The sequence below is a fragment of the Xenopus laevis genome, chromosome 4L (genome assembly GCF_017654675.1).
Source record: "Xenopus laevis strain J_2021 chromosome 4L, Xenopus_laevis_v10.1, whole genome shotgun sequence".
NCBI classification, from domain to species: domain Eukaryota; kingdom Metazoa; phylum Chordata; class Amphibia; order Anura; family Pipidae; genus Xenopus; species Xenopus laevis.
This window is the reverse complement of record NC_054377.1, coordinates 137247439-137273407: the sequence shown is the minus strand read 5'-3', so window position 1 is coordinate 137273407 and position 25969 is coordinate 137247439. Positions and strand designations below refer to the sequence as shown.

The window sequence follows — 25969 nt, the reverse complement described above, 5'->3', positions numbered from 1 at the left end:
CAAAAAGTCATGTGATTTACCTCCATGCCCCTAATTTGCATATGCCAGGAAGAAGGATTCAGCCGAATCCTACTGAAAAAGGCCGAATCCTGGATTTGGTGCATCCCTACAGATAACGGATCCTATACCTGTACAACTGATCCTGTACAAGGAAGGAACCTCTCTCTGTTCAGCCTATTATTGCCCCCCCAATATTGCCCCTCTGTTCAGCAGCACCTTTGCCCCATTCGCTTGTCCTGTATTCCTTAGAAAAGTAAATATGAACTATGAGTAGCCTTAGTCTCTGCTGCAGTGGGACCTACGGATGTTCTAGGCCCATATGAACTCTGTTATAATATAATGGGAAACGGCCCAAATGCTTTATTTATTATTATTATTATTATTATTATTTTTTGATGGAATCAAACCCACAGTGACTGTATTCTCACCTCCTGTCTCACCAGTGACTTCCTCATCCTCCCGGGGTACATTGACTTCACAGCAGACCAAGTGGTAAGTGATTTGCATCAGATTTAGACTGAAATATTGCATCGGCCAATCATTTTTTTTAGTGGTCCATGTGTGTGAAAATGACACGTTGTACCTTGTTTTGGCTCAAGGATCTCACCTCCGCGCTCACAAAGAAAATCACCTTAAAGACCCCGATGGTTTCCTCCCCCATGGATACAGTCACAGAAGCCAATATGGCTATTGCAATGGCGGTGAGTGCTTTCAACTGCTATTCTGAGATACCCAATAGCCAATCTGCGGCCTTTTGGGAGTAGGGGGCATTACTGGGAGATGTAGTTCAGTTGCAATTGTGAAGATACTGTCTGGACGCCTATTGCAGAGCTTACTCTGTTGTATTTATTAAGTTTTTCCGTGTCTTATTTAGTTAACGGGCGGGATTGGCATTATGCATCACAACTGCACCCCAGAATTCCAGGCCAATGAAGTACGGAAAGTAAAGGTGAGCAAAAAAAAAATTTCTATTTGTCTTGTAATGTCTGTGTGGGATTATTTAGTAGTTTGAGGTTTATGCCTTATTAGCAGTTTATTCTGCTAGTATCCTGTTTTTCCCATATGACCTCTAAACTGTTATTCTGCCCTCCATGAGCATAAATGGCTGGCGCAGCATTTTTCTCCTTGTCACCTTTCCTCTTTACAATCCAAAGCAGCAGAGAAGGAGGAGGATGCTGTAGCAGCCATTTAATCATTGTGTAACCATAGGGGATGCACCTAATTCACCCTTTTTCAGCAGGATTTGGCCGAATCCTTCTGCCCAGCCGAACCAAATCCTAATTTGCATATGCAAATTAGGGACGGGAGGGAAATCGCATGACATTTTGTCATAAAACAAGGAAGGAATTTGCATATGCAAATTCAGGTTCGGTTTTCGGCCAAATCCAAAATCGATGCATCCCTAGTAACCAGCAAAGCATGAAAGAAAAGAATTAGCTAAAAAACCACTGGTTATTGAAACATTGAGTAAAGGGTGTTTCCAAAAACGTTGGGCGTCCCATTACATTGCAGCCACCTGATTTTTAACGTTTCAATAAACTGTTTGAGGCAGTGCGCCTTCCTAATTTTTTTTTCGGTCTTGGAATCATCTCAATTTGTCTTTCTGGGACAATTTATGAAGGGTGCAAGGGATAAGTCTGTTGTATTTTTAACCAGTAAAGCAGGTTAGAGCTGCTGTAGAAGGGGGGGGGGGAGATTTTAGCGGTGTAAAACTGTTACTATAACGAATACAATAAAGACTAGAGAGTTGAAATAAATTGCAAAAGTGTTCAGAAGAGCTTCCCTTTTGAGGGGGTTAGATCCCCTATTAAGTCTGCAAACCCGTATGATTAGGGTTTCTTTCACTTAAACATCTCCTTCTGATTTACTGTAGAAATACGAGCAGGGGTTCATCACAGATCCAGTGGTGCTAAGTCCCAAACACCGAGTCCGACATGTATTTGAGGCCAAGGCCCGGCATGGGTTCTGTGGGATTCCCATCACTGAGAATGGAAAGATGGGGAGCAAGCTGGCGGGAATCATTTCATCCAGGGACATCGACTTCCTCAGACCCGAGGAGCACGACCTTGCACTCAGCGAGGTGAGCGAATGGGCAATTTGAATAATCCGTATGGCAGCACCCGCCTAAATGGTTTGGCAACTCACACTATAAGGGGCATCGTTCTTCCATTTTCATTTAGATCATGACCCTAAGGGAAGACCTTGTTGTGGCGCTGGCCGGAGTGACGTTGAAGGAAGCCAATGAAATTTTGCAGAGGAGTAAAAAAGGTCCGTGTTTTACATCATTCTCAACGCATGACCTTTCAATTCCTGGCATCCCCACGCAGGGACACTGGTTAGTTGCCGACTGTTCATTTTCTGTGTTTTCCCCATTTCAGGCAAGTTACCCATTGTTAACGGCAACGACGAGCTGGTGGCCATAATCGCTCGCACTGACCTAAAGAAGAACCGCGATTATCCGCTCGCTTCCAAAGACGCAAAGAAGCAGCTGCTGTGCGGGGCGGCCATTGGCACACACGAGGATGATAAATATCGGCTGGATCTGCTGGTGCAGGCCGGAGTGGATGCAGTGGTCCTTGTGAGTCTTTTATACATGAACCTGTATCTAAGGCAGAAATACCCATCCTGCCCCTGGGCTGTCACTCCCCACAGCCAGGGGGCGCTGCAGTTTGGATATCTTTATTATTATACGAGATAGAACCAACATAATAACATTCAACTGCTATTACCCCAAGACTCTTCTGTCTGCTTCCAGGATTCATCACAAGGAAACTCAATTTTCCAAATCAATATGATCAAATACATCAAAGAGAAGTATCCCGATCTTCAGGTGATCGCTGGCAACGGTAAGAACTGCCCTTCCCAACTATTGGGTTATTACCAACCTGCTATCTCATAGGGTCATTTACGGCCATGCTATTTGCCCCTTTAAATTGTTGCCTCTTTGGAGGTCCCATCATGGGCTGACGGCAGTGTCCCTGGGATCAGAGCAGCCTCACTAATGGGCAGAAGACATGACTATGCTCTGGGTATAAATAGAGCCCTGACACATGCTGGCAAGTTTGAATCCGGTGACATTTGAGTGTCGGCAGCACATGGTTAATTCATAGAGACTAGAGGCTATTTTTATCTCTTTATAGTTGGGCACTGGCAGGTGCTGAGGACATGGGAAACCAAAGACCTGTTGCTGTTCTCTAAAGTCTTGCCCTTTAATGCAACTGCAAATATCAATAGACTTACAGTACATGGGAACACGCTGGAGCTCTGTGGTTTGGCTGGAGGAGACGCAGCAGATCATACCTACTGGAGAATTGGGGGGGGGGGGGGGGTTGTTGAGGTATGGAGATCCAAATTACAGTAAGATCCCTTATTTGTAAAACCAGGTCCCAAGATTCTGGATTACAGGTCCTACCTGTAACGCAGTAAGTTAGGTTGAAAAAAAAAAGACACACATCCATCAAGTTCAACTATAACCTGGGTAACTGCTAGTTGATTCAGAGGAAGGCACTTCAATATGTCCTGGCTCCAATAGCAATGGGACCAGTCCCTGGATCAACTTGTACTATGAGCTATCTCCCATAACCCTGTATTCCCTCACTTGCTAAACACCATCCAACCCCTTCTTAAATCTATCTAATGTATCAGCCTGTACCACTGATTCAGGGAGACAATTCCACATCTTCACAGCTCTCACTGTAACAAACCCCTTCCCAATATTTAGGCGGAACCTCTTTTCTTCTAATTGGAATGGGTGACCTTGTGTCAGCTGGGAAGCTCTACTGGTACTTTGCCAGTCTTTCCTCATAGCTAAGATTTTCAATACTTTTTACCAGCTTAGTTGCCCTTCTCTGTACCCTCTCTAATACAATAATGTCCTGTTTGAGAGATGGAGTCCAAAACTGTACAACATAGTCTGTACAGTGGGGAAAAAAGGCCAACCCCTGCTGTGAATCAACTCCCCTTTTTAATACAGCTCAAGACCTTATTTGCCCTTGATGCTGCTGACTGGCATTGCTTGCTACAGCCAAGTTTATCATCTACAAGGACTCCAAGGTCTTTTTCCATAATGGATTTGCCTAGTGCAGTCCCATTAAGGGTATAAGTGGATATTTTTACATTTATCAATATTGAATTTCATTTGCCACTTAGTTGCCCAGATTGCCAGTTTGTCAAGATCCTGCTGCAAGGATGCCACATCCTGGATGGAATTAACGGGGCTGCATTGTGTATTTCTAATCATCGCACCAGTCTTATAGTCCCTTGTTGCCCTCACTCTTTTTGCCTTTTCAAAAGTTTTTATTTATTTATTTTTCTCCCTCCAGTCGTAACTGCCGCCCAAGCAAAGAATCTGATAGACGCAGGGGCCGATGCGCTGAGAGTGGGAATGGGAAGTGGCTCAATTTGCATCACTCAGGAAGGTAATTTAGTTTTATTATATTTGTTTGGGACTCTCCTCTTTCCTCCTGTAGCATAAATATATTAATGTTCCTATAGCTAGATTAAGGCTGGGGGCAAGGGCACTCTTTTACTGGCTAGGAAAGGAAAGATAAGGAGTGTTTACTGTCTGAGGGCAGTGAGAGCAATGAAAGCCAACACCTAATTGGTCGCTGTGGATCTTTGGAATAGGGAAGCCTTAGCCTGTGTTTCTGCAGAACATCGGTTTCCTTTCTAGAAATAAAATTAGTTCTGCTGGGATATCGGAGTGTCCTATCTGAATCAGGCCCATGGACTTTTTTTTTTTATTTTTTTAAATTAAATCAAATTCTTTGGGTTCTCATTTGTGGAACATGGAACCAGGCCTTTGTATCAGCATGGGCCTTTGTCACCCTCCTTTTTTTTTTTTTTTTTTTTTTTTTTTTTTTACATTTATTTTTTTCTCATGGGTCAAGAAAAAACAGAACTCCTACAAAGACAAAGTTTGAACAGCCCTGTAACCTTCAGCAGCCAATCAGATCTTTGCTTTCATTTGTGAACTGCAAATCACTACTACTAGTCTCTGGCATCTGTGGGTACAGGGCTTGGCTAAACCATGGCTGTGTTTGTGCACAACCAAGTTGGTTATTCCCCAGTATCTTTCTGCAAACGAGAACCCAGGTGCAAGGTGTAGCTGCTTCTCTATGTGTGTGTTTATACAATCTATATATAATTATGAAGCTAGAGATGGTCGTTGCCAATGAACTTGTTTTTCTTTCCTGTATAGCTGCTCCACAGATCCCTCCAGACCTAAAGTCTCACAGCCCCAAATGCCCCTCTATTGTGACAGGCACTTATAGTAAGTCACATGTCCCCATATCCCTGACCCTGAGCCGAAGGATTCTCCTGCCTCGGCTGCACATTGTCCTGCTTGACTTGATCTGGTAGTTGTAGATGCACTTGGGGTTCTGTGGCTTTGGGTAACTGGGTCTGGGGTTGGGAGTCCTTTGTGAAAGCAGGGTTCTGCATCTGCCAACTTATTCCTTCCATATATTCGACTTGTCTATCAGTCCTACTGTATTTTGTACTTGGATTTAGAATTCTAATTGCCCTTCAAAAGAAACGATACCCAATATAGTAAGTGGACATTTACCTTATAAATAAGTGTATCTTCCATTTACTTTGCATTTAAATATACTGAAGGTATAGCGTGTTGTATGAAGTGAACGCTCCTCCTCTGCATTTTATGTATTCGTGGGAGCTGTCATAGAACTGCTTGTAGCCCATAGACTTCAGTAGGTCAGAACATTATTTAAAGGCCAAACCCAAGCAATCTGGCCTCTGAAACATGTTCTAGATTTGTCAAGACTAGAAATATGGTACTTTTGGTACCTAATTGATGGTTTATTCTAAGGGCAACTGTAGCTACTATGTAGTTTCCGTTGCCAATGTCTTACAAGCATGCAGGCCACCATCTTCCTTTGGCATCTCCACTGGCCCCTCCTTACTGCTTTAAGATCCCCTTCGAAGAAACAAGAGGGGGGAGGTGTCTTGTGCCCAGAGAGTGGCTGGTTGGCAGTGGACCCACAACCCTCCCAACGTGGTTGTATTGGATTGTGAATGTTTATATGACTGGAGCACAGTCCCTGGGGGGCCAATGGCAGGCTAGATTGAGCACAATGGTTTGAGGGCAGAGACGCGTGAAGATTCTTGGAGCCTCTTCTTCGGGCGACTAATCTCCCCGAACTGCCTTCCCGCCAGCTAGAATCGAAGTCGCCAGCGGGATGGCACTCTGAGTGCTTCATTTTCTGAAGTTGCCCGAAGTTTCCTCATGTTGCTGGACAACCACTCTCCCTGAATCTCCATGTGTGACTCTGCCCTTATGGTGTACGCACATCTTTCCCCGGCAGAACACAACATCAGCTGCCACCTACAAACTGCAATCTGCGGACTCACAATCTGAATTGTATGGACATCTCTATGCCCAAAGCGAGCCTGTAGGTGCGCACAAGACTTCAGGAAAGCTGGTTAGGAGATAGTGGAGTCATTCTGTACCTACATTAATTGTATTCCCTTCTTGCAGCAAGGCAGAATTTGTTCTTATTTACATCTTAGTTTTTTCCCCAACAAAAATGACATTGTTTAACATGCCTGTTTTCCTACAGAGCCATTGAACCCTGCTTTTTAAAGGGGGGGGGGTGTATAATTTAACCATGAAGGCATATGGATCTGGGCCCTCCAGATATTGGAAAGCTCAGGGCAGGGATCTCCATTACCCAAGATTCTAACTGGTTGTCGGGCTACAACTCCCAGTCATTGGGGGCCACAGACTGTTGTAGTTTTGCAGGGAGTTGGAGATCCCTGCCAGAGATGGGGGGGGGGCGCACACACAGGGTTGGTCTCAGAGCGTGACCTTCATTCTAATTGTAATCAGTTGGCCTCCTGTTTGTAGTTTTCATTGGTAGATGAGACCTTTTCTGCCTGCACTGACTGACACACTTCATGGCTTGGATTCCTAATGGGGGACATGTGAATAGACCTGTCACTGCCGTGTGTTTGTGGTTTCCTGCCTGCCCACATGTCTGGAACACTAAAATCTCTAGCATCTATTATGCCTAGATTTCATCTTTTGCACCTGATTTACTAATCCTGCATGTGTTCATCCAACTGCTTCTCTAATGAAATAGAGACAAAGCCCTGGAACCAATTTTGTCTAATCAGCAGTTGGCCATCAGTCTAGCTTGTTATTAGTTGCTGTGGGTTACAAGGCTTGGGGGGGGGGAATATCCTTTTCTGTCTCGTGACCCTGAATCTGTATAATGGCAATAACCTCTTGGCTGAGGTGAGAATATTCATAGTGTTCTTTCACTCTCTGGGATGGCCATGTGAATGGTGCAGCCCCACAAAGTTTCTGATGCCCTGACAATAAAATGGTATGGTCCTGTGAATGTTTCTATTCTGGAGAGACTGGTGCAGCCCCATGATGGTTCTAATTCTCTGATAAAAGATGGCATGACCCTATGAACATGTCTGTGATTGACAGAATGGTACAGCCTAATGACGTTTTAAATGCTCTCACAGTAGAATGGTATGGCCCTGTGAATGCTTCTGTGCTTGAGAGAATGGTACAGCCCAAGGAAGAGGACTGGTATATCCTTGTGACTGTTCGTCCTCCAGACAGAGCTACAAGTTCTGTTTTTCTCTGACCAACGTTGGGCACAGTGTGTGCCCTCACAAAGTGAGTAGAGAACTCACCACTATGGGTGGGACTATGAGGAGAAGAGAGGAGGATGCTGTCATGTTCTGGTGCTCTGACAGATTGGTATGGCTCTGTAGATGTGTATGTGCTTGACAGAATGGTACAGCCCAGTGAAGGTTCTAATGCTTTTGTAATAGAATGGTATAGCCCTGTAAATGTTTCTGTGCTTGACAGAATATGAGGAGAAGAGAGGAGGATGCTGTCATGTTCTGGTGCTCAACTCCAACATGCTTCCATTTGTACAGACTGATGCCCTGGAAACCCTGCCCAGTTGGTGCACAGTCCCAGAGGAGAGAGTTTATCTTGTAGAGCCTACTCCGTGACCTTGGACCTTCTCTGTTGTGTAGTATCAGCGAGGCATGAAATAGTGGTAATAGGGCAAATGCTTACAAACTCCTGCCAGGCTGAGTCTGATCCCTATTCTATACTATTAAAGGGCTCTACACCTTCCTCTTCCATTCATTGGATACCCAGGAACAATGAGGGGTGGCAGACATTTCCCCAGGCAGGGCCACCTTCAGGGGGGGAGAGTTGTAGGGGGCCCAAGGGGGGGGGCCAGGCAATGCCACACTTACTTGATTAGCCGGGTCCCCCCTGCTTTCTGAGAGCTGCACAGGGGGCAGCCCAGGAAATTTTGTCGTATGGGGCCTTGCGATTTCTGATGGTGGCCCTGTCCCCAGGTCCCAGCCAGGGTGGAGGAGAGAAAGAAGTAGTAGGAAAAAGGTGAGAGCGTAAGTCCTGACACTGCAAAAAGTAACAGACTTGTACCCCTGAGCTAACACTTACCTCACTAGCAAGATATGAGGGCAGATGATATAACTAATGACTTCCCAGGCACCACGGCTGTTCCTGTAGGACTCCTTCATGTTTCCCATGGGGTCTGCTGCACTCTGCAAAAGGGGCTGCATCAAAAATCCAGCGCTCTGTGCAAAGAGCAGGGACAGGAGTTGCACCCAGCTGAACAATGCATAAGGTATGGGGCGGGAGTGGGTGACACCTATGTACTTCTTTTTAAAGGAGAACTAAACCCTAAAAATGAATATGGCTAAAAAATGCCATATTTTATATACTGAACTTATTGCACGAGGCTAAAGTTTCAGCTTGTCAATAGCAGCGATGATCCAGGACTTCAAACTTGTCACAGGGGGTCACCATCTTGGAAAGTGTCTGTGACACTCACATGCTCAGTGGGCTCTGAGCAGCTGTTGAGAAGCTAAGCTTAGGGCTCGTCACTAATTATCCAGCAGAAAATGAGGTTGGTCTGTAATATAAGCTGATGCTACAGGGCTGATTATTAAATTCTGATGCTAATTGCACAGGTTTCTGTGCTGCCATGTAGTAATTATGTGTATTAATTACTAATCAGCCTTATATTGTGACATTTCTATTCTATGTGTACTGTATATTGTGAGTGGGTCCCCAAGCTCAGTAAGTGACAGCAGCACAGAGCATGTGCAGTGAATCAGCAGAAAAGAAGATGGGGAGCTACTGGGGCATCTTTGGAGACACCGATCTTTACTGCTAAAGGGCTGTGGTTGCCTTGGGCTGCAATAAAGAAACCATACCTTCAACTTGATCTCAACTAAGATATAATTAATAATTGTTAGGGGCAAAACAATCCTATTGGTTTTTATTAAATGTTACATTTTAAGTAGACTTATTGTATGAAGATACAAATTACAGAAAGATCCCTTATCCGGAAAACACCAGGTCCTGTGCATTGTGGCTAATCATTCCCATACCAGTATAGCACTGACATATACTACAGCGCTTTACATAGATAAATCATTCCCATCAGCCCCTGCCCCAGTAAAGCCTTCAGTCTACAGTCACATGCACTAGCGTAAGGTTTATTGGGGGCCAGGTGGGCTGCCTGTATGTTTTTGGGAGAGTGGGAGGAACCCACAGAAGCACAGGGAGAATGTACAACACAATGGTTGGAACAGAACCTTGGACCTTCCAGGCAGCAGTACTAGTCAATACCCTACATTAGGATATAGGATTAATGAATAAAACCCTCATGGCAGTTTAAAAGTAATATATGGTGTTGTTTTTACATGGTACTAAAAATTATTATTTTTAAAAATAGTCCTTTTTATTAGAGCTTCGTATAGATCTCTCTGGTCCCTATCCATGTTTCAAATGAGGGGTGGGAGTGTACTAATGGCCCCTGCCAGTAGAACAGTAGGAGGGGAACAGCCAATCACAGCCCTGCAGTCACACAAGCACAGACAGGCTTCAGTTCCCTATCAGGTCCTGCTAGCTGCTGATCCGGCTCCCCTGCACAGCCTGGGAAATCAGGGAGCAGGAAGAGAAGGGAGGGATTATTAGGGTTTTTGCAGAAATATTCAATAAATGAGCCTGAAACACTACTTTTTTTTTTTGAAGAGGTTGTTCACCTTTGAGATAACTTTTAGTATGATGTAGAGAGTGATATTCTGAGCAAAATTTGTAATTGGTTTTCATTTTTTATGATGGAAGGTTTTTGTTATTTAGCTTTTTATTCAGCAGCTCTTCAATTTGCATATTAACCATTCTGGTAACTATGGTCCAAATGACCATAGCAACCATGCATTGATTTGAATAAGAGGCTGTAATATGAATAGGAGAGGCCTGAATAGAAAGATGAGTAATAAAAGTAACAATAACAATACATGTGTAGCCTTACAGAGTATTTGTTTTTTAGAAGGGGGTCAGCGACGCCCATTTGAAAGCTGCAAAGAGTCAGAAGAAAAATGCAAATAACTATAAAAAAAATAAATAATGAAAACCAATTGAAAAGTTGTCAGAATTGGCCATTCTATAACATAATAAAAGTTACCTTAAAGGAACAGTAACATGAAATTTTTTTTATAACAAAAAAAAAACACCAGCACACGTTTAACTTTACATTCTCAAAGAATTTATTAAAGGGCACCAATCATGACCAAAATCATTTACTCAGTAAATACACTATGTGAAAGTTCAAGAAATCCGATTTTTAAAACAGTTAGAATTGTTTGTATAATGTAAATGATCAGCTCACTATTCCTTCTGCAAGATCTCCCCTATCTCCCCTGCAGTTCTAGCTGAGGCAGCCATCTTGGATTTCACTGGCTCCTCCTACCTATATCTTCCCAGCCAACTGTAGCTCTGAAATCTCGCACATGCTCAGTTGAAATTCCTTGTTGCTTATCAACCCTTCTAAGCTATTTTCAAATCAGCCAAACCTGTGTGTTAGCTGCTGTTCAGTAGTGCTGCCACCTGCTGGAAGTTACTGTGTGCCCTTCATTTGCATAATAACATCACCAGCAGGGGACAAGATAGGGAAATCTCCTGATACTTCTAGTGGAGGAGTTTACTAAAACAAGGCATTCTGGGTAGAATAATCAAAGCAGTGTTACAATCTGAGCATGCTCCTGAAATTTGCATATTAGAGTCTCTCTTATAGTCACAGTATGGCCTCCCTCAGTGAATGAACCCATTTGACAAAGTAAGGGATTTTTTTAAAACCTGCAGTTTTTTCAAAAAACTATATATCTAGTTTGATTAAACGTGTTTAGCTTGTACTGGTCAGATTGTTAATATGTGTTTGATTTTGGCTGTGATAGGTGCCCTTTAAGAAATATCTTACCGATACTCCTCTTCTGAAAAGGCGACATGGCGACTATCCATCTGACAGCACTCGATTTCTCCTCCCTGCCTTCTATAGGAGATAGCCAGGGAGGAGAAATCCAGCGCCGCCAGATGGATCGTCGTCATGTCACCTTTTCAGAAGAAGAGCGCAAGCGGAGTATCGGTAAGATATTTCTTAATAAATTCTTTGAGAGTGTAAAGTTAAACGTGTGCTGGTGTTTTTTTTTTTTTTTTTTTGTTAAGGGCAACGAATTTTTTATAAAAAAAAAATGTCATGTTACTGTTCCTTTAAAGGTGAACCACCCCTTTAAGCACAATTCTTCTATATCCAAATGAGTAAAAAGCACTGGTACGTTCTTATTTTTTTTACACATAATGTCTCCTTTAATAATGAGTGCTATTTATTCTAGGCAAGAAATTAAAACTAAAAAATGCAATTTAATTTTCTTTATGGAAGCTCTATTTTATGGCATGAGTTTTAGCAGCTTGTGGCCCATGGGGGGGGGCTAACAAGAAGTGACCAGCAATGAGTGGGTGCGGATGGACAGACTGACTTAAAGTGGCCATACACGGGCCGATAAAAGCTGCCGACAGACCGAGTCGACAGTTTATTGGCCAGTGTATGGGGCCCCCCGACGGGCTTCCCCGATCGAGATCTGGCCGAAAGTCGGCCAGATCTCGATCGGATGGGACTAAAAATCCCGTCGGATCACGGCCGCATCTGTTCGTTGATGCGGTCCCGCGATCCGACCGCCCATAAAGCCACCGTAGGAACCTTTAGATGGAACCAAAACTTGCCTGGGCCTTTTACCTACTGACATGTGATCCCAGACCTGAAATATGACAATTCCCATAATCCTATGTTTGAGCAGAGTCGCAGCAAGTAACATACGACTCAGTGTAATGTAAATCTCCACAATGGAACGTGTTCATCTTAACCCTGTGTCTCCAGCATGCGTTGCTTGTGGCATGTACCACGGGAACTTATTGCACGTGGCAATTTCTTATATTATTTCCCATGTTTGTGTCCCTGCTACAGTGCTGGCGTGCGGGAGGCCTCAGGCCACGGCCGTGTACAAAGTGTCGGAGTATGCCAGAAGGTTTGGTGTCCCTGTCATCGCAGACGGCGGCATTCAGACTGTCGGACATATCGCAAAGGCCTTGGCATTGGGCGCTTCCACAGGTGAACTTTATTCTTCTCTTTAACAGGGAAAACCAAAATAATCACTAGTAAAGGGCAAGTAGCAGGGATGTTTGGAATTTCTGCATTTAGAAAATAAGACACAACTCCCAGCGTTGCTTGTGGAGGGGTGCCAGGAGTTAGGCCTCTGTAATGTACAAGACAATTCTGCACATGGGTCTGGTGTTTTAACAACAGCTGGAGAACGTTCACGTTGGATTTCAGGGGTCGAGAGTTTTTACAGCCTTCATTAATGCGCCACATTTTTATTACAAGGGAGCAATTAACCAATATTGCCTCCCCCATCCCATTATAGTCTCCCAGGCCAGGGGCTACCGTCAATGGGTGGTTATTAAAGGGGTTGTTCACCTTTGCGTTAACTTTTGGTATGATGTAGAGAGTGATATTCTGAGACAATTTTGCAATTGGTTTTTATTGTTTGTGGTTTTTGAGTTATTTTGCTTTTTATTCATTCGCTCTCCTGTTTGCAATTTCAGCAGTCTGGTTGCTAGGATCCAAATTCCCCTAGCAACCATGCATTGATTTGAATAAGAGACTGGAATAGGAATAGAAAAACGTTGAACAGAAAGAAGAGTAATACAAAGTAGCCATAACAACGATGTGAATAAGAGACAGAAATATGAATAGGAGAGGCCCTGAATAGAAATCATAACAATAAATGTGTAGCCTTACAGGCCATTTGTTTTTTTAAGATAGGGTCAGTGAAAGCTGGAGTCAGAAGAAGGCAAATAATTAAAAAACGATAGAAAATAAATAGACCAATTGAAGTTGCTTAGAATTGACCATTCTATATCATACTAAAAGTTAAAGGGATGATTCACCTTCAAGTTATTGAATTGCCAGTTCTAAGCAACTTTTTAATTGGTTGTTGGCCTTCTTCTCCTGGCTCTTTCCAGCTGTCTAATCTAAAAACAAATGCTCTTTAAAGGACCAGTAACATCAAATTTTTTTTTACAAAAATTCATTAGTAAACATCAAAAAATAAACACCAACACAAATTAAACTTTTAAATTGTAAAGCCTTTATTAAAAAATAACTTACTGAAACTCCACTTCCGTTCTTCTGGAGAAAGGGCGACCATCCGTTCTGCAGCAGTTGATTTCTCCTCCCTGGCTATCTCTCCCGGCCGCTCTGCTCTGCCGGCAAGATGGGGCAGCACTTCTAAGCGATACACATACATGTATCCTCCAGCCGACGTCGCCATTGCCTGCCAGTTGCTCCACACCACTTCACAGTATTGCTCCTCCGTCTCACCCTGACTTTTTTTTCCCCGCACCTTGCAGCTTCTTGCCTTGCTTCTCAACAAGTTGTGCACACCCGTGTCAGTAGATGCTGTGCGCAGTGCTGTGCGCGATCGCACCATGACTAGTGCGTGTTGCAAGTTCCGACTCTTGCCAATCATACCTGGAAACTTTTCAGAGGCAAATTCGCAGAAGGTACAGAGGTAGAAATGTCTTTGTACTGAAAGCGCAGTTCCCTCAGCACAACATAGCGCTCAATACAGTGCAGTTACACTAATGCGCTTTCATTTTCTTCCCGCACCCCCAGCCCCCACACTGCGCTGCCCCCCTGGAGCAGTGTAGGCAGCGTGGGGAGAAGAAGGCAAAGTTGGCAATTGGCAACAAGGATTTTTCACTTCAGCGGGCAGACGAGCAAATGTCAGGGCGGCAGGTGCAGGGCATGACTGCAGCTCTTTCCTGGAGGCGGAGCCGGGCTGGTCGAGCGGCAAGGAAAGAAGCTGCAAGGTGCGGGGGAAAAAAAGTCAGGGTGAGACGGAGGAGCAATACTGTGAAGTGGTGTGGAGCAACTGGCAGGCAATGGCGACGTCGGCTGGAGGATACATGTATGTGTATCGCTTAGAACTGCTGCCCCATCTTGCCGGCAGAGCAGAGCGGCCGGGAGAGATAGCCAGGGAGGAGAAATCAACTGCTGCAGAACGGATGGTCGCCCTTTCGCCTTTTCTCCAGAAGAACGGAAGTGGAGTTTCAGTAAGTTATTTTATAATAAAGGCTTTACAATTTAAAAGTTTAATTTGTGTTGGTGTTTATTTTTTGATGTTTACTAATGAATTTTTGTAAAAAAAAAAATTTGTTACTGGTCCTTTAAGGCTACAAATGTATTTCTATTGGTAATTTTTATTGCTCCTTTTTTCTATTCTGGCCTCTCCTATTCATATTTTAGTCTCTTATTCAAATCAATGCATGGTTACTAGGGTCATTTGAACCCTAGCAACCAAATTGCTGATATTGCAAACTGGAGATCTGCTAATTAAAAATCTAAACTCAAAAACCAGAAATATTAAATGAAAACTAATTGCAAATTGTCTCAAAATATCACTATGTACATTAAACTAAAAGTGACCTGGAAGGTGAACGACCCCTTAAAACGTAAAGGTGAACCGTACCTTTAACCTGCTGCGTCTTCTTCCTCTAGTCATGATGGGGTCCCTACTGGCAGCCACCACAGAAGCCCCAGGTGAATACTTCTTCTCAGATGGCATAAGGTTAAAGAAATACAGAGGCATGGGCTCTCTGGATGCCATGGACAAGAATGTAAGCAGCCAGAAGAGATACTTCAGGTGAGGTTTGATGATTTATGTAATTATTAAAAGGTTAAAAGGAAGATAAACCCAACATTTAGAGTGCTAGCTCCATCTCAGGAGTGAGTGATGCAAAGATGTCACCCTCTGCTAAAACATTGGATTGTATTGAGCTATTCCATGGAAGCCTGAGGGCAGAGACTGGCTTAGATTCAGGGAGATTAGTTGTCGAAAGGAACTCGGATCGATTTGTTTTCCGAAGTTGATAACTTCGGGTGACTTCGGAAAACGATGCAATCCGAATGCCATCCTGCCGGTGATTTACATTGTAGCCGGCAGGAAGGCAGTTCGGGGAGATTAGTTGCCCCGAAGAAGAGGAGATTTGTCGCCGGGCGATTAATCTCCCCAAATTTCACTGTGTGTCTCTGCCCTAACCCTCTGAGGGTCAGCCCACACTGGGCGTCTTGGGGAGATTTGGTCACCTGGCGACTAATCGCCTCGTTTTTGCGGCTTCCCAAACACCTTCCCTGACTCTGCGCCAGCTAAAATGAAAAAATGCCGGAGCTAATCACACGCTGTGATTTGTTTTCTGAAGTCGCCCGAAGTTTCCTCGTGAGGCAACTTTGGAAAACGAACCGCCGCGCGTGATTAGCGCCGGCACAGAGTGTGGGAAGGTGTTCAGTGTGGACTGACCCTAAACCTGCATGAAGGCAGTGTAAGAAGTTATATGCAAATATCCCAGTCAATAGCTGCACAGCTAAGCGCTTATCATGTGACGCCGGGGCTTACATTTGTATTCATTGTTCTTTTCTCCCATAGTGAGGCAGATAAGATTAAGGTTGCTCAGGGTGTGTCTGGAGCCGTCCAGGACAAGGGATCCATTCACAAGTTTATTCCATATTTAATTGCTGGAATTCAGCATTCGTGCCAGGATATCGGCGCCAAGAGCTTAACGCAAGTCAGGTAAGAGTTCCCAGCACTGGGAGGAAATATTCCGGTACATCAGAGCTGTTTTGGGCAAGTTATCTGCTGCTTTTACATCCCATTCTGAATATGATTCCATGATAGGGAGATGGGATTCTAGAGTAGCGCAGGAAATACAGCGATTATTGGTTTTTCTTGCAGGGCCATGATGTATTCAGGTGAACTTAAGTTTGAGAAGAGGACCATGTCAGCACAGGTGGAAGGAGGAGTGCATGGACTACACTCGTAAGTGATTTTATACCGTAGCAGCCCTTGAACAATGGATAGCTCAGTATGGAACTCTAATAAACTATTGGCTCCCTCTGCTGGCCAGAGAATAGAAGCCGAGCTGGCAGTTTGTGTGTAGCCAGGAATAAATGGCAACAAGATTGAGTTACATAGTTAAATCAGGTTGAAAAAAGTCCATCAAGTTCAACCCCTCCAAATGAAAACCCAGCATCCATACACACACCCCTCCCTACTTTCACATAAATTCTATATACCCATATCTATACTCACTATAGAGTTCACCTCTGTAAACAAGTCCGCTCCTCCAGCCAAGTTAGATTCCCACAATGCTTTGCATGTTCTGTGAGTAACAGACCCAAGAAGGTGAGTAACAAGTGTGAAAGGCACTGTGGGAATTGGAGAATTTGCAATAGCAGAGGAAAGACTTACTGCTGTAGGGATGCACCGAATCCGCTATTTTAGGATTCAGCCGAATCCTTTGTGAATACCAAATGGAATCTGAACCCTAATTTACATATGTAAATGCAGGAAATAAGGGGGGGGAACACGCACGCATCATGTGGCTAAAGAATTTGGCCTCCTTGTTTGTGTGACAAAGTCTCATGATTTTTTGGATTCAGATTCAATTCAGCCAGGCACTTGCAGTCAGCCAAACCCCTGCTGATAAAGGCCGTATCTTGGATGAATAACGGATTTGGTGCATCCCTAGTTGCAGTGTCATTTACAAAGAACAAACCAAGACATTATCCTAAGTGATTCCCCATTTCTTGATTGTGCTGTAGGTATGAGAAGAGACTATTCTAAAGCCGCTGCCATCCATTTGCCTGATGCCAACATGCCCCTACAGCAGAAACTGTGCCGACATACTGCATGTGCTTGCCCTACGGATCACCACGGGTTGCCTTACCCACATCATGCCAAGGACTGTGAGACGCACAGGGGCATGTGAATCCCACCATTTTGTTCTACAACGAACTTCCAATTAAATGTCAAAATGTACCTGCTGCCTGATCATACCACACACCAAAGCTCTTATACTGTAACTGCAACGTGTGTTTCATCTGGAACAGTGTAAAATCTCAATGATTACCATTTTTTATGTCCTAGTTGACTGCAAATAAACACTGAAACGTAAAGTAATATAACGGAAGACTGTTTTACATGTTAAATATAAATACATTATGGGAACTTAACCGATGCCTTTTTAGCTAGTTTCTCAGAAATATGCAGGGGCAACTGGCAGCCCTCCTGATGGACTTAACTGCTGAGAGTTGTTGTTCAGTAATATCTGGAGGATCACTGCTTGGCCAAAAAAAACCATTTCCCTGCATTTACTGAATGTAAAGAGACACTGTGATTGGTTCACTCGCTCTGTATTTATAAATGCTAGACAATGACTTTGCTCTTCGGTCTTTTCCCTTTTAAGTGACAGAGAAATCATAGAGGTGGATGAGTTTACAGTCATAGCACGACAAGTCGTTCTCCGGAGGTATCTATATACCCTGTGACTGTCAGACTTGTCCATTCATACTCCCAGAAACACCAGCAAAGCTTCCCCTGGTACCAGTCCATGTAATGAGCCCAGATTAGCTGCTGTGCTACAAAGGATCCTTGGAAACCAGCTGGGGAGGGATAAGTGCAGCTGCTGTTATTCGTCTTTCACTTACTAAGAAGTTAAAGGTTGCACAAGCGTTGGCCTGCAGGAGACAAATTCTATTATTATGATGATGATGATGATGATGAGAGAGCAGTCTGTGTATTTATATGGTCTCTATTTTAGACTATGCAGAACATCTCAGCATGAAACACTTGTATATTTACTATATGGAGGAACTGTACTAAACATATTATGAAATATGATAGCGCGCCCCCCCCCCCTCCTCTTCCAGTGTATTAAATCATTAGTCTATTACCCTTTTTCTCCTTTAAACGGGTTTATAGATTTTTTTTTTTTTTTAGATGGTTCACCAGAAGTAAAGACTTTTTCCCAATGACTTTGTATTTTCTATGTGTCCCCGTTTTTCTAATATCGAAGTGTAAAGTGTAATTTTTCACCTTCTAAAGCAGCTCTGGGAGGGGGTCGTCGACCCTGTAAACTGATCTAAATTGATACATTTAGTTGATACATTTCTTATCTTTGTCCCTGCTGAGCAGAATCTCTGGGTTTCATTACAGGCAGCTGTTAGAATTGATACAATAGTTGCTAATACTCCAGAGATGCTGCTGAGAAATGGATCAACTAATGTTGAAAAATTGTAACAGTTTACAATCTGCACCTGAATTACTGAGCTGCCAGACTCAAACACCAGAGACGCAAACATACAACTTTAAACTTAGATTTTGGAAAAACAGTAAAAAATAAATAATGGAAAGTAATTGAAAAAGGTCTTTATTTCTGGGGGACAATCTGAAAAAAAGTGTTTGGAAAGTGAACAACCCCTTTAAAGAACCCTATTTTCCCTGTGCTTTTGATGTGATGTTTGAAATGCATCTGATCCAGTGCTGTTCAGCTAATCTATCATATTCCTATTTGTCTTCTCATCCCCCCCACATCACCATAGACTCTGGTCCCACTGCAGACAATATTCACACATCCTATATAATATAATACTCAAGAGCCATGAATAGCGATGGGCGAATTTGACCCGCTTAGTTTCGCCAAAAATTCACCGCCGGGCGAAATGTCGCAGACGCCCATTAAAAAGTCTATGGGCGTCAAAATAGTTTTGATGCGTGACGTTTTTTTTTTTTTTTGACACAAGCCGCCATACAAGTCTATGGGCGTCATTTTTTTCGACGAAACAAGGTGAAAAAATATGCCCATCCCTAGCCATGAACATACTGTAAATTATATCCCTATAAACGGTGCTTAGTGATGTCATTTCTGTCACATGACTCACTGAAACATGTGTATTATAATAAAGTACCCCCTGTTGCAAAATGTGAGGATATTAGAAGTCACGTGACCTGTATATACCACTGACTTCGGTTTTTATATGGTCATGGCACTCCTCTTTAACTTATAATATCCTTATATTTTACAAGAGGGGGTACTTTATTCACTATATAAACCACTATGGCTACTCACCGTATCTTGCACCTCAACAGCAATCCCTTTCAGTCTCATAAATTTCAGGATGTTGGGATCCAGTCTTTCCACTCTGTCGCCTGTTCCCACAACTAGGATTTCTAACAGACAGAAAGCAGAGGCACATAAGATAACTTTTTCTATGGAACATGCAAATGTGCTTATTCTGTGGGTATAAGAAGAAAGGCAAATAGCCAGTGTCAGACTGGGCCGGCGGGACACCAGGAAAAAACCCTGTGGGCCCCTGCCAGCCCAGACCTGCTCCCCCTATCAGGCGCCCCCTAAATAAAACACCTGCACAATTTTCCATGCAGGCACATGGTGTACCAGAGTTCACCCAGGCGAGAGGTGCACCGGTGTTCAGCAGCCACTCACAGGGGAGCCGGGAGGGGGCCCCGGTGACTGCCTGAAGGGCCCTTCATGTGGCAGTCCCGGTGGGCCCCCATTGCTCCAGTTTGACCCTGGATATAGCAGATATGAGGCATAATTATTGGGGAGAGAGGCTGCATGGAGGACAGTAATGACATCTACCAGTCCCAGTATAACAGCTAGCATTCAGCTAATCACTTATGCCACCACTTCCATAGAGGCTAATTGGCTGTAATTTGATTTTGAAACATGAAAAACACTCAAAACTGGTTTCCATGTGCCTTAAAGTAATGCAAAATTACATTTATTAGCTAATGACTTGATAAGTTACTGAAATTTAAGGTCCACAAGGTAAAACCTCCCAATAAAGCTTCCGAGCAAAAACTCCCCCAAATCTGTGCAATGTGCCTTTGGCCAAGAGCTTCACCATCTTGCATGTGAAACAGCACTGGGATTGTTGGGCATATCTGCGATTCATAAAATACACCAAACATTGACTTCTACTGGCATTTGGCAAAGGATTGGGTCTTTTGATGCTTTCATGAATGGACCATTTACCCACAGATCAGATGTCTGGAGTCCAGACTAAAACTGGCCATAGACGCGCAGATTATTAGCCAAATGTCAGACAAATGATCATCCGTGCTGACCTACAATTTACCTTTCAGATTAATATAAAGTAGTAAAGAGAACAAATCACATGATGCTCGGCCATTAATTGACAGGCAGCAATCGTACGAAAGTTATGTCTGACATAACTGTGACAGTTTTCCATTGGTCAGATACATACATGCAGAGATCTCATCATTAGCCGATATAAATCTTTTAACCTGTCCGATCGGCTGAACAAACGATCACCTACAATCCGAAAGTCATACGAACCATTGTTTTGTACAATGGTATCTTTGCGTCTATGGCCAGCTTTACAGAATAGTTGGAGGCTGCATAATAGAACCCATCTAATCATGACAGACAGAAGGATGCCAATAATTACCTATCCTGGGAACCAGCATGTGAAACAATGACAGGCTTTCCACGTTGATATCTTTGCAAGACCCAACCTATGAAAAGGAAACAGCTTGTTAAACAAAGAAATCATTAAAGGGCATGTAAAGCCAAAAAAATAAAATCCCATTTTTACTTTCTTTAATGAAAAAGAAACCTATCTCCAATACTTTAAAGAAATACTCCAATACTTTAATTAAAAAATGTGTACCGTTTTTATAAGAAACCTGACTGTATGCAGTGAAATTCTCCCTTCATTTACTGCTGTGGATAGGAATTGTCAGATGGTCCCTAACTGCTGAGCAGGGAAACAATCATACTTATGAACAGCAGGGGGAGCCCCCGACTTACTTCCCAGCCATGCAGAACTCAAGCAGCTTTGTTTATGACAATCCCTAAGCAGCCCAGACCACACTGAGCATGTGCACAGTCTTAGTCTTGCAAAGATGTATAACAAAGTTACAAGATGGTGACCCCCCTGTAGCCAACTTTGAAAGCATAAATTATTTGTTTGATTGGGCTTGAGGTGCAGTAAGTTCATGTTCAGTATACAAAATACAGTATTTCTAGCCTTATTCTATTTTAGACTTTACATGCCCTTTAATAACTACAGTTTTACACCCACCTCGAGTGAGAGAGCGAGAAAGAGAGGACGAGAGCTTTCTCCCTGGGATCTCAGCACTATAGACAGTGATCTAAATAGTATGTGCTCCTCTGGAACTGCTTATATATTAAAAGGTCCGTTGATTTGTACCTGAGGGTATTTTTCAGTCAAAATTTTCAGGTTAAAAAGAAAAAAACTCGGAATTTTTTGAGATTTAATATACCCAGTACATATAAATAGCTCAGATCTGTAAATACTTCAGCTAAAAACCTGACAAGGTCAAGTAGAAGTCAATGGCAGAGGTCCCTTGAACCATTTGAAGATGTTTGTAGCCTTCATGATGTTTGGGGTTTTTTTTGGTGGGTTTGGCACGCAAACTCGATTAATTCAAGGGTTTTTTTTTTCCCCTCTCAAGAGTTTTTAGGTTTTTCATCTTAAATTCACTAATTCAAGTTTTTTCACATTCAAGTTTTTTCTTAAATCAGAAACCATTCGATTTGTGAGTTCATTCGAGGTATAAAAAACCATTACAAACCCCTAAACCTTGACCTTTGATAAATTTCTCCCTTAAAGGAGAAGGAAAGGTTTCTAGCACTTGGAGATGCCAAATGTTAGGCACTCCCAAGTGATTGTATTTACTTACCTGAAATCCCCAGGCTGGTGCTCCTATCAGCAGAAAACTGCACCGGCATGGGATTATACCAGTGAACACCACGGAGTGATCCTCTTCCGGCTTCTTCTTTCTTCAAACTTCCCAGGGCAGACGAATGCGCTGAACGAAATTTTTTAGTTAAAGTTCAGCTTTTCGTTTTACTGCGCATGCGCAGCTGCACAAAGAAAAAGGAAGATGGAAGAGGATCGCTCCCTGGTGCTAGAGTCCTGCAGCGGTCGGCGGTTCTCCGGGTTTGCGGGTCTGGTCTCAGGTCTTCTCAATAGTAAGTTTTACTGCTTTTTTTTCTGATCAAGCCTTCTTCCAATGACGTCACTTCCGGTTTACAAGGACAGAACTTCCTGTTTTACTCCTTTTTTTCTGACGATGCCAACTTCTAATGATGTCACTTCCGATTTACAATGACAGCACTTACTGTTTATTGATGGTCAACGGGTCGCGGATAAGGTACTTGCGGGTCGGGTAGTGGGTCCAATCGGGTAAGTATGCGGGTTGTGGGTGCGGGTTTAACAAATTGGTTCCGCGCAGGACTCTACGTGGTGCCCACTGGTATAACCCTGGCCCGGGGTTTCAGGTAAGTCTATACAATCACTTGGGGGTGCCTAACATCTGGCACCCCCAAGTGCACAAAGCCTTTCCTTCTCGTTTAAAATTATATATCTGTTAAACTAAATGCTTTCTGATCTATAACAAAATTAAGTATTAGAACAGGGAACCTGAGCAAACAGACAATTCTAAACTGGTGCTGAATTATTCACGTTGTGTGTCTGAGTAAATGTATGTTGTTGTCCAGCTCAGTATACCCTTCTTTCTATGACATAACGTCAATATAATCACCCCGGCACAATGTCGTATACTGGATAGTCACTTGCACAGCACAAGCAGTTTGGTGGAACAGTTAGTTCCGCTGGGGTGAAGCAAAGTAACACTCACATTCCATTGCAGGATGGCCCGTGGAATGACCGCACAGGGACCCAGTACTCGGTCCCCGTTAATGATGAACCCCTGCGAGCTGTAACTCTCAACAAACATAATCTCTGAAGAGTCTCTTTCTATGCGGGTAACAGTGGTTCTCTGGTAGAGCTCGTCGTCTGTTGGAGCGAGGCGGTGAGAGCGACATGGCTGCCTGCAGGGAAAGTAGAGTCGCTAGTTTCAGTGCAATTTCATGGTGAGGATTAGGGGTTTGTTTTATGCAGTTAAACACATTCCTTCAGAAGGGAAATGAAGGGATAACTTGCAGCCCTCTAGATGCTACAGAATAACATGGCTCCTGGGAAGCTTCTCCTGAATATACCACTATATATATATATCACTATATACCACTATTTATTGTTCAGTTACTTACAGACATAAATCATATCCACTTTACCTCCCAGATTCAAATAAAGCTGACCTGCTTACTGATATAGACCCAGAGCTTTCCCTGGGTCTGTATTGTGCATCTACTATTTAAACCAAAATCCTGGTGGTGTCAGTGACTCCTGTACCTGTAATCACCAACTCAAGCTTTTGTTTAAGACCGCTCATTATAAGCCCCCAACAAATCAATTGATCTGCTCCTCTGATAGTATTCAATTTCTTACTGCAACATGAGGAAAGTCCTGTAACATATTCATCAGAGTTGTAGCTGAACCATGATCGGGTATAGATCCTATAACAACTTTTCTATATAACCCATAAGTATGCTCAGGAAGATGGTAATGACAGCGGGGCTAGGAAGTTAACACATGCCTTGGACTTGATAAGGGAAATATCACATTCTACTTATAGACCTAGGCCATACAGACTGTTTGGGTTTATCTGCACACTAAACAGAAACCCCCATGCTTAACTGATTAACACTGCACCAATAGAAACTTAGGCTACAAATCCATCATTTGCAATAGCACTAGATCAGGGAAAACAAACGGTTGTTTATTGCTACTACACAACTTGAACCATTAAACTACATTTTTGCAGAGCCTGCAGATCGGAGGTCCCCTAAATATTTTTACCTGTGAGCCACATTCAGATGTGAGTTGGGGGAGCTACACAAGCATGAAAAATGTTCCTGGGGTTGCCAAATAAGGACTGTGAATGGCTATTTGGTAGCCCCTATGTGGACTGGCAGCCTACAGGTCTGTTTGGCAGTACATCTGTTTTTTAAGCAACCAAAATTTGCCTCCAAGCCTGGAATTCAAAAATAAGCACCTGCTTTGAGGCCACTGGGAGCAACATCCAAGTGTTGGTGAGCAACATGTTGTTGCCGAGCCACTGGTTGGGGATCACTGCTGTAGAATGTGTGTGTGTTATTTACTGCCCAGGCTACTTACCGTGTGTGCGCTTGTAGAGAAGATGCAAACAGCTTGCAGTGTGGGGCCAGGGAGCGTAGAGACTGAAGCCTGAGCATTGCGGAGAGAGCCATAGCAGTCTGTTGGGTTCACAGAAGTTTCAAGTAAATGCAGTTTATACCTTAACCACGTAACCTGGCAGGGAAAAGGGGAAGATTTGTAGGCTATGTTACATGTAGCAGCAGGTCCATATACTTAGTGTTTCCTTGGTAACTCAACCCATTACAACAAAACAGTCACCCCTTACTACATTATAATTAAAAAAAAAGTAAAAAAAAATAAAATGGTCTGAACACATTTTCAGCATCAGTTCTATTTATAGTGACAAAAGGTGTGTTTTCCTGTATTGTGCCCCTTTAAAGCCATGAGTTGGCACAGCCTTATAAACTGGCAGCTGTGATTTCCCTGCTGTCCATGTGCTAAATGGCAGGGGACAAGGTCAAGAATGAACAGCCAGAGGGCAATAAAATGACACCTGCCACTGTCAGATGCCCCAGGAATCACTGTGCTGCATGGCTGGGCCTGTAACCCCGGTTATGTAGGGAGGCTGAATCCCTTCTAAAGGGGAGAATATATTACATAAATGAAGGAAGTCTGCCTTGCAGCTAGGGTTGCCACCTTTTGGAGAAAAGTTTACTAGCCAGGGTAGGGGGCGGGTCCACAAGGTGGAGGATCGTGATGTCACATGGGTGGGCTAATGATGACGAGGGAATCAGGAAGTACTCTGCCTCTAAAGCAGGGGTCTCCAACCGCTGGGCCGCGGACAGTCTTGAACTGGGCTGCCGAGCGACCAATTAACGTGAATTGGTCACTGACCCTCTCCCGACCCACCCCCGGTCTTTGCAAAAAAAAATGCACCAGTCCCTGGGCCAAAAAAGGTGGGGGACCGCTGCTCTAAAGGGAAGAAGGGGGTGGACTTCAGGTGCATTGGAGGCAGGCCAGGAGCAGTTTCAATGGTGATCACAAATTTACCCGCAGCTACATTGCCAGTAAATTAGTAATACCGGCCCCAGCTAGACTGGTGAAATACCAGCCAGGCAACCCCACTTGCAGCCCTCCAGCTGAACTAAAGCCAAACCCTATGTGTAATAAAAGGTGCTAAGTCTGCCCAGGTGCTGCAACTCATGGCAACCAATACCATGTTTGCTTTTAAACACATGACCTGTAAATGCTTCCTGCTGATTAGTTGCTATGAGTTACTGCACCTGCCCAAACTTACTGCACGACTCCACAACTATATGACGGGATCTTGGGAATTGCACTATATCTTTATCAGCTATATATGATACATGATAATAAAAATAGTCAGACAAGCCGTATCCCCAGCTGTTGTCAATCACAACTCCCAGCATCTTCTACCTACAAACTGTCCCCTAGAATATTAAATACTTCCTCTCTCATCCCATGTACCTCAGACTGATTCAGTAGAGCCCTAGCCCCATGTATCTGTCACGTGATCCCCGCACTTGCATCCCTCCATGATCTCACACACACACTGCAGTGATAACCTACCGTATAAAAGCACTTCCACCGTCTGACACTTTCCTGCTACACATGTCCTTGTACTTTAAACATGGCCGCCCGTCACGGACGCCTACCATAGAGGTTAGGCCTTGCGTGTCCTCGCGCGTCATCACGAGCGCCATCTTGTGGTGAATGGTTGT

The 25969-nt window shown here is 43.6% G+C and overlaps 2 protein-coding genes across 5 annotated transcripts in view; one reads left to right on the top strand and one right to left on the bottom strand.

Moving 5' to 3' along the window:
• Positions 1-17379, top strand: part of impdh2.L (inosine 5'-phosphate dehydrogenase 2) — a 20500-nt gene extending 3121 nt beyond the window's left edge. Inside the window, exons 2-15 of one of the 3 annotated variants that reach the window (XM_018256571.2) lie at positions 444-492; positions 600-701; positions 875-949; positions 1874-2080; positions 2181-2268; positions 2379-2578; positions 2756-2846; positions 4323-4418; positions 11364-11450; positions 12327-12470; positions 14922-15066; positions 15847-15990; positions 16153-16236; positions 17022-17379. In XM_018256571.2, the coding sequence (XP_018112060.1) occupies positions 444-492; positions 600-701; positions 875-949; positions 1874-2080; positions 2181-2268; positions 2379-2578; positions 2756-2846; positions 4323-4418; positions 11364-11450; positions 12327-12470; positions 14922-15066; positions 15847-15990; positions 16153-16236; positions 17022-17043 (1534 nt within the window). In that variant the 3' untranslated portion in view covers positions 17044-17379. 3 annotated transcript variants of the gene reach the window in all.
• On the bottom strand, positions 17377-25969 carry ndufaf3.L (NADH:ubiquinone oxidoreductase complex assembly factor 3 L homeolog). Of its 2 annotated transcripts, none has more exons than XM_018259099.2 (6): positions 25818-25969; positions 24288-24440; positions 22909-23101; positions 20691-20757; positions 19328-19428; positions 17377-17936 (listed from the first exon to the last, which is right to left on the bottom strand). In XM_018259099.2, exons 2-6 carry the CDS (start codon positions 24377-24379, stop codon positions 17838-17840), a joined length of 552 nt encoding a protein of 183 aa, XP_018114588.1. In that variant the 5' UTR covers positions 24380-24440; positions 25818-25969; the 3' UTR covers positions 17377-17837. The 2 variants fall into 2 exon arrangements, with proteins under 2 accessions (XP_018114588.1, XP_018114589.1); XM_018259100.2 differs by lacking the exon at positions 25818-25969 and adding an exon at positions 25716-25783.

What these genes read in the sequence shown, in the direction of transcription:
- ndufaf3.L (XM_018259099.2), bottom strand. Translation starts at nt 24,379, where the DNA reads ATGGCTCTCTCCGCAATGCTCAGGCTTCAGTCTCTACGCTCCCTGGCC. An exon ending in TCTCTACAAGCGCACACACG is followed by an intron (nt 23,102 to 24,287) that starts GTAAGTAGCCTG and finishes CTTTCCCTGCAG; the next exon opens with GCAGCCATGTCGCTCTCACC. An exon ending in CTGTTGAGGTGCAAGATACG is followed by an intron (nt 17,937 to 19,327) that starts GTGAGTAGCCAT and finishes TGTCTCCTGCAG; the next exon opens with GCCAACGCTTGTGCAACCTT.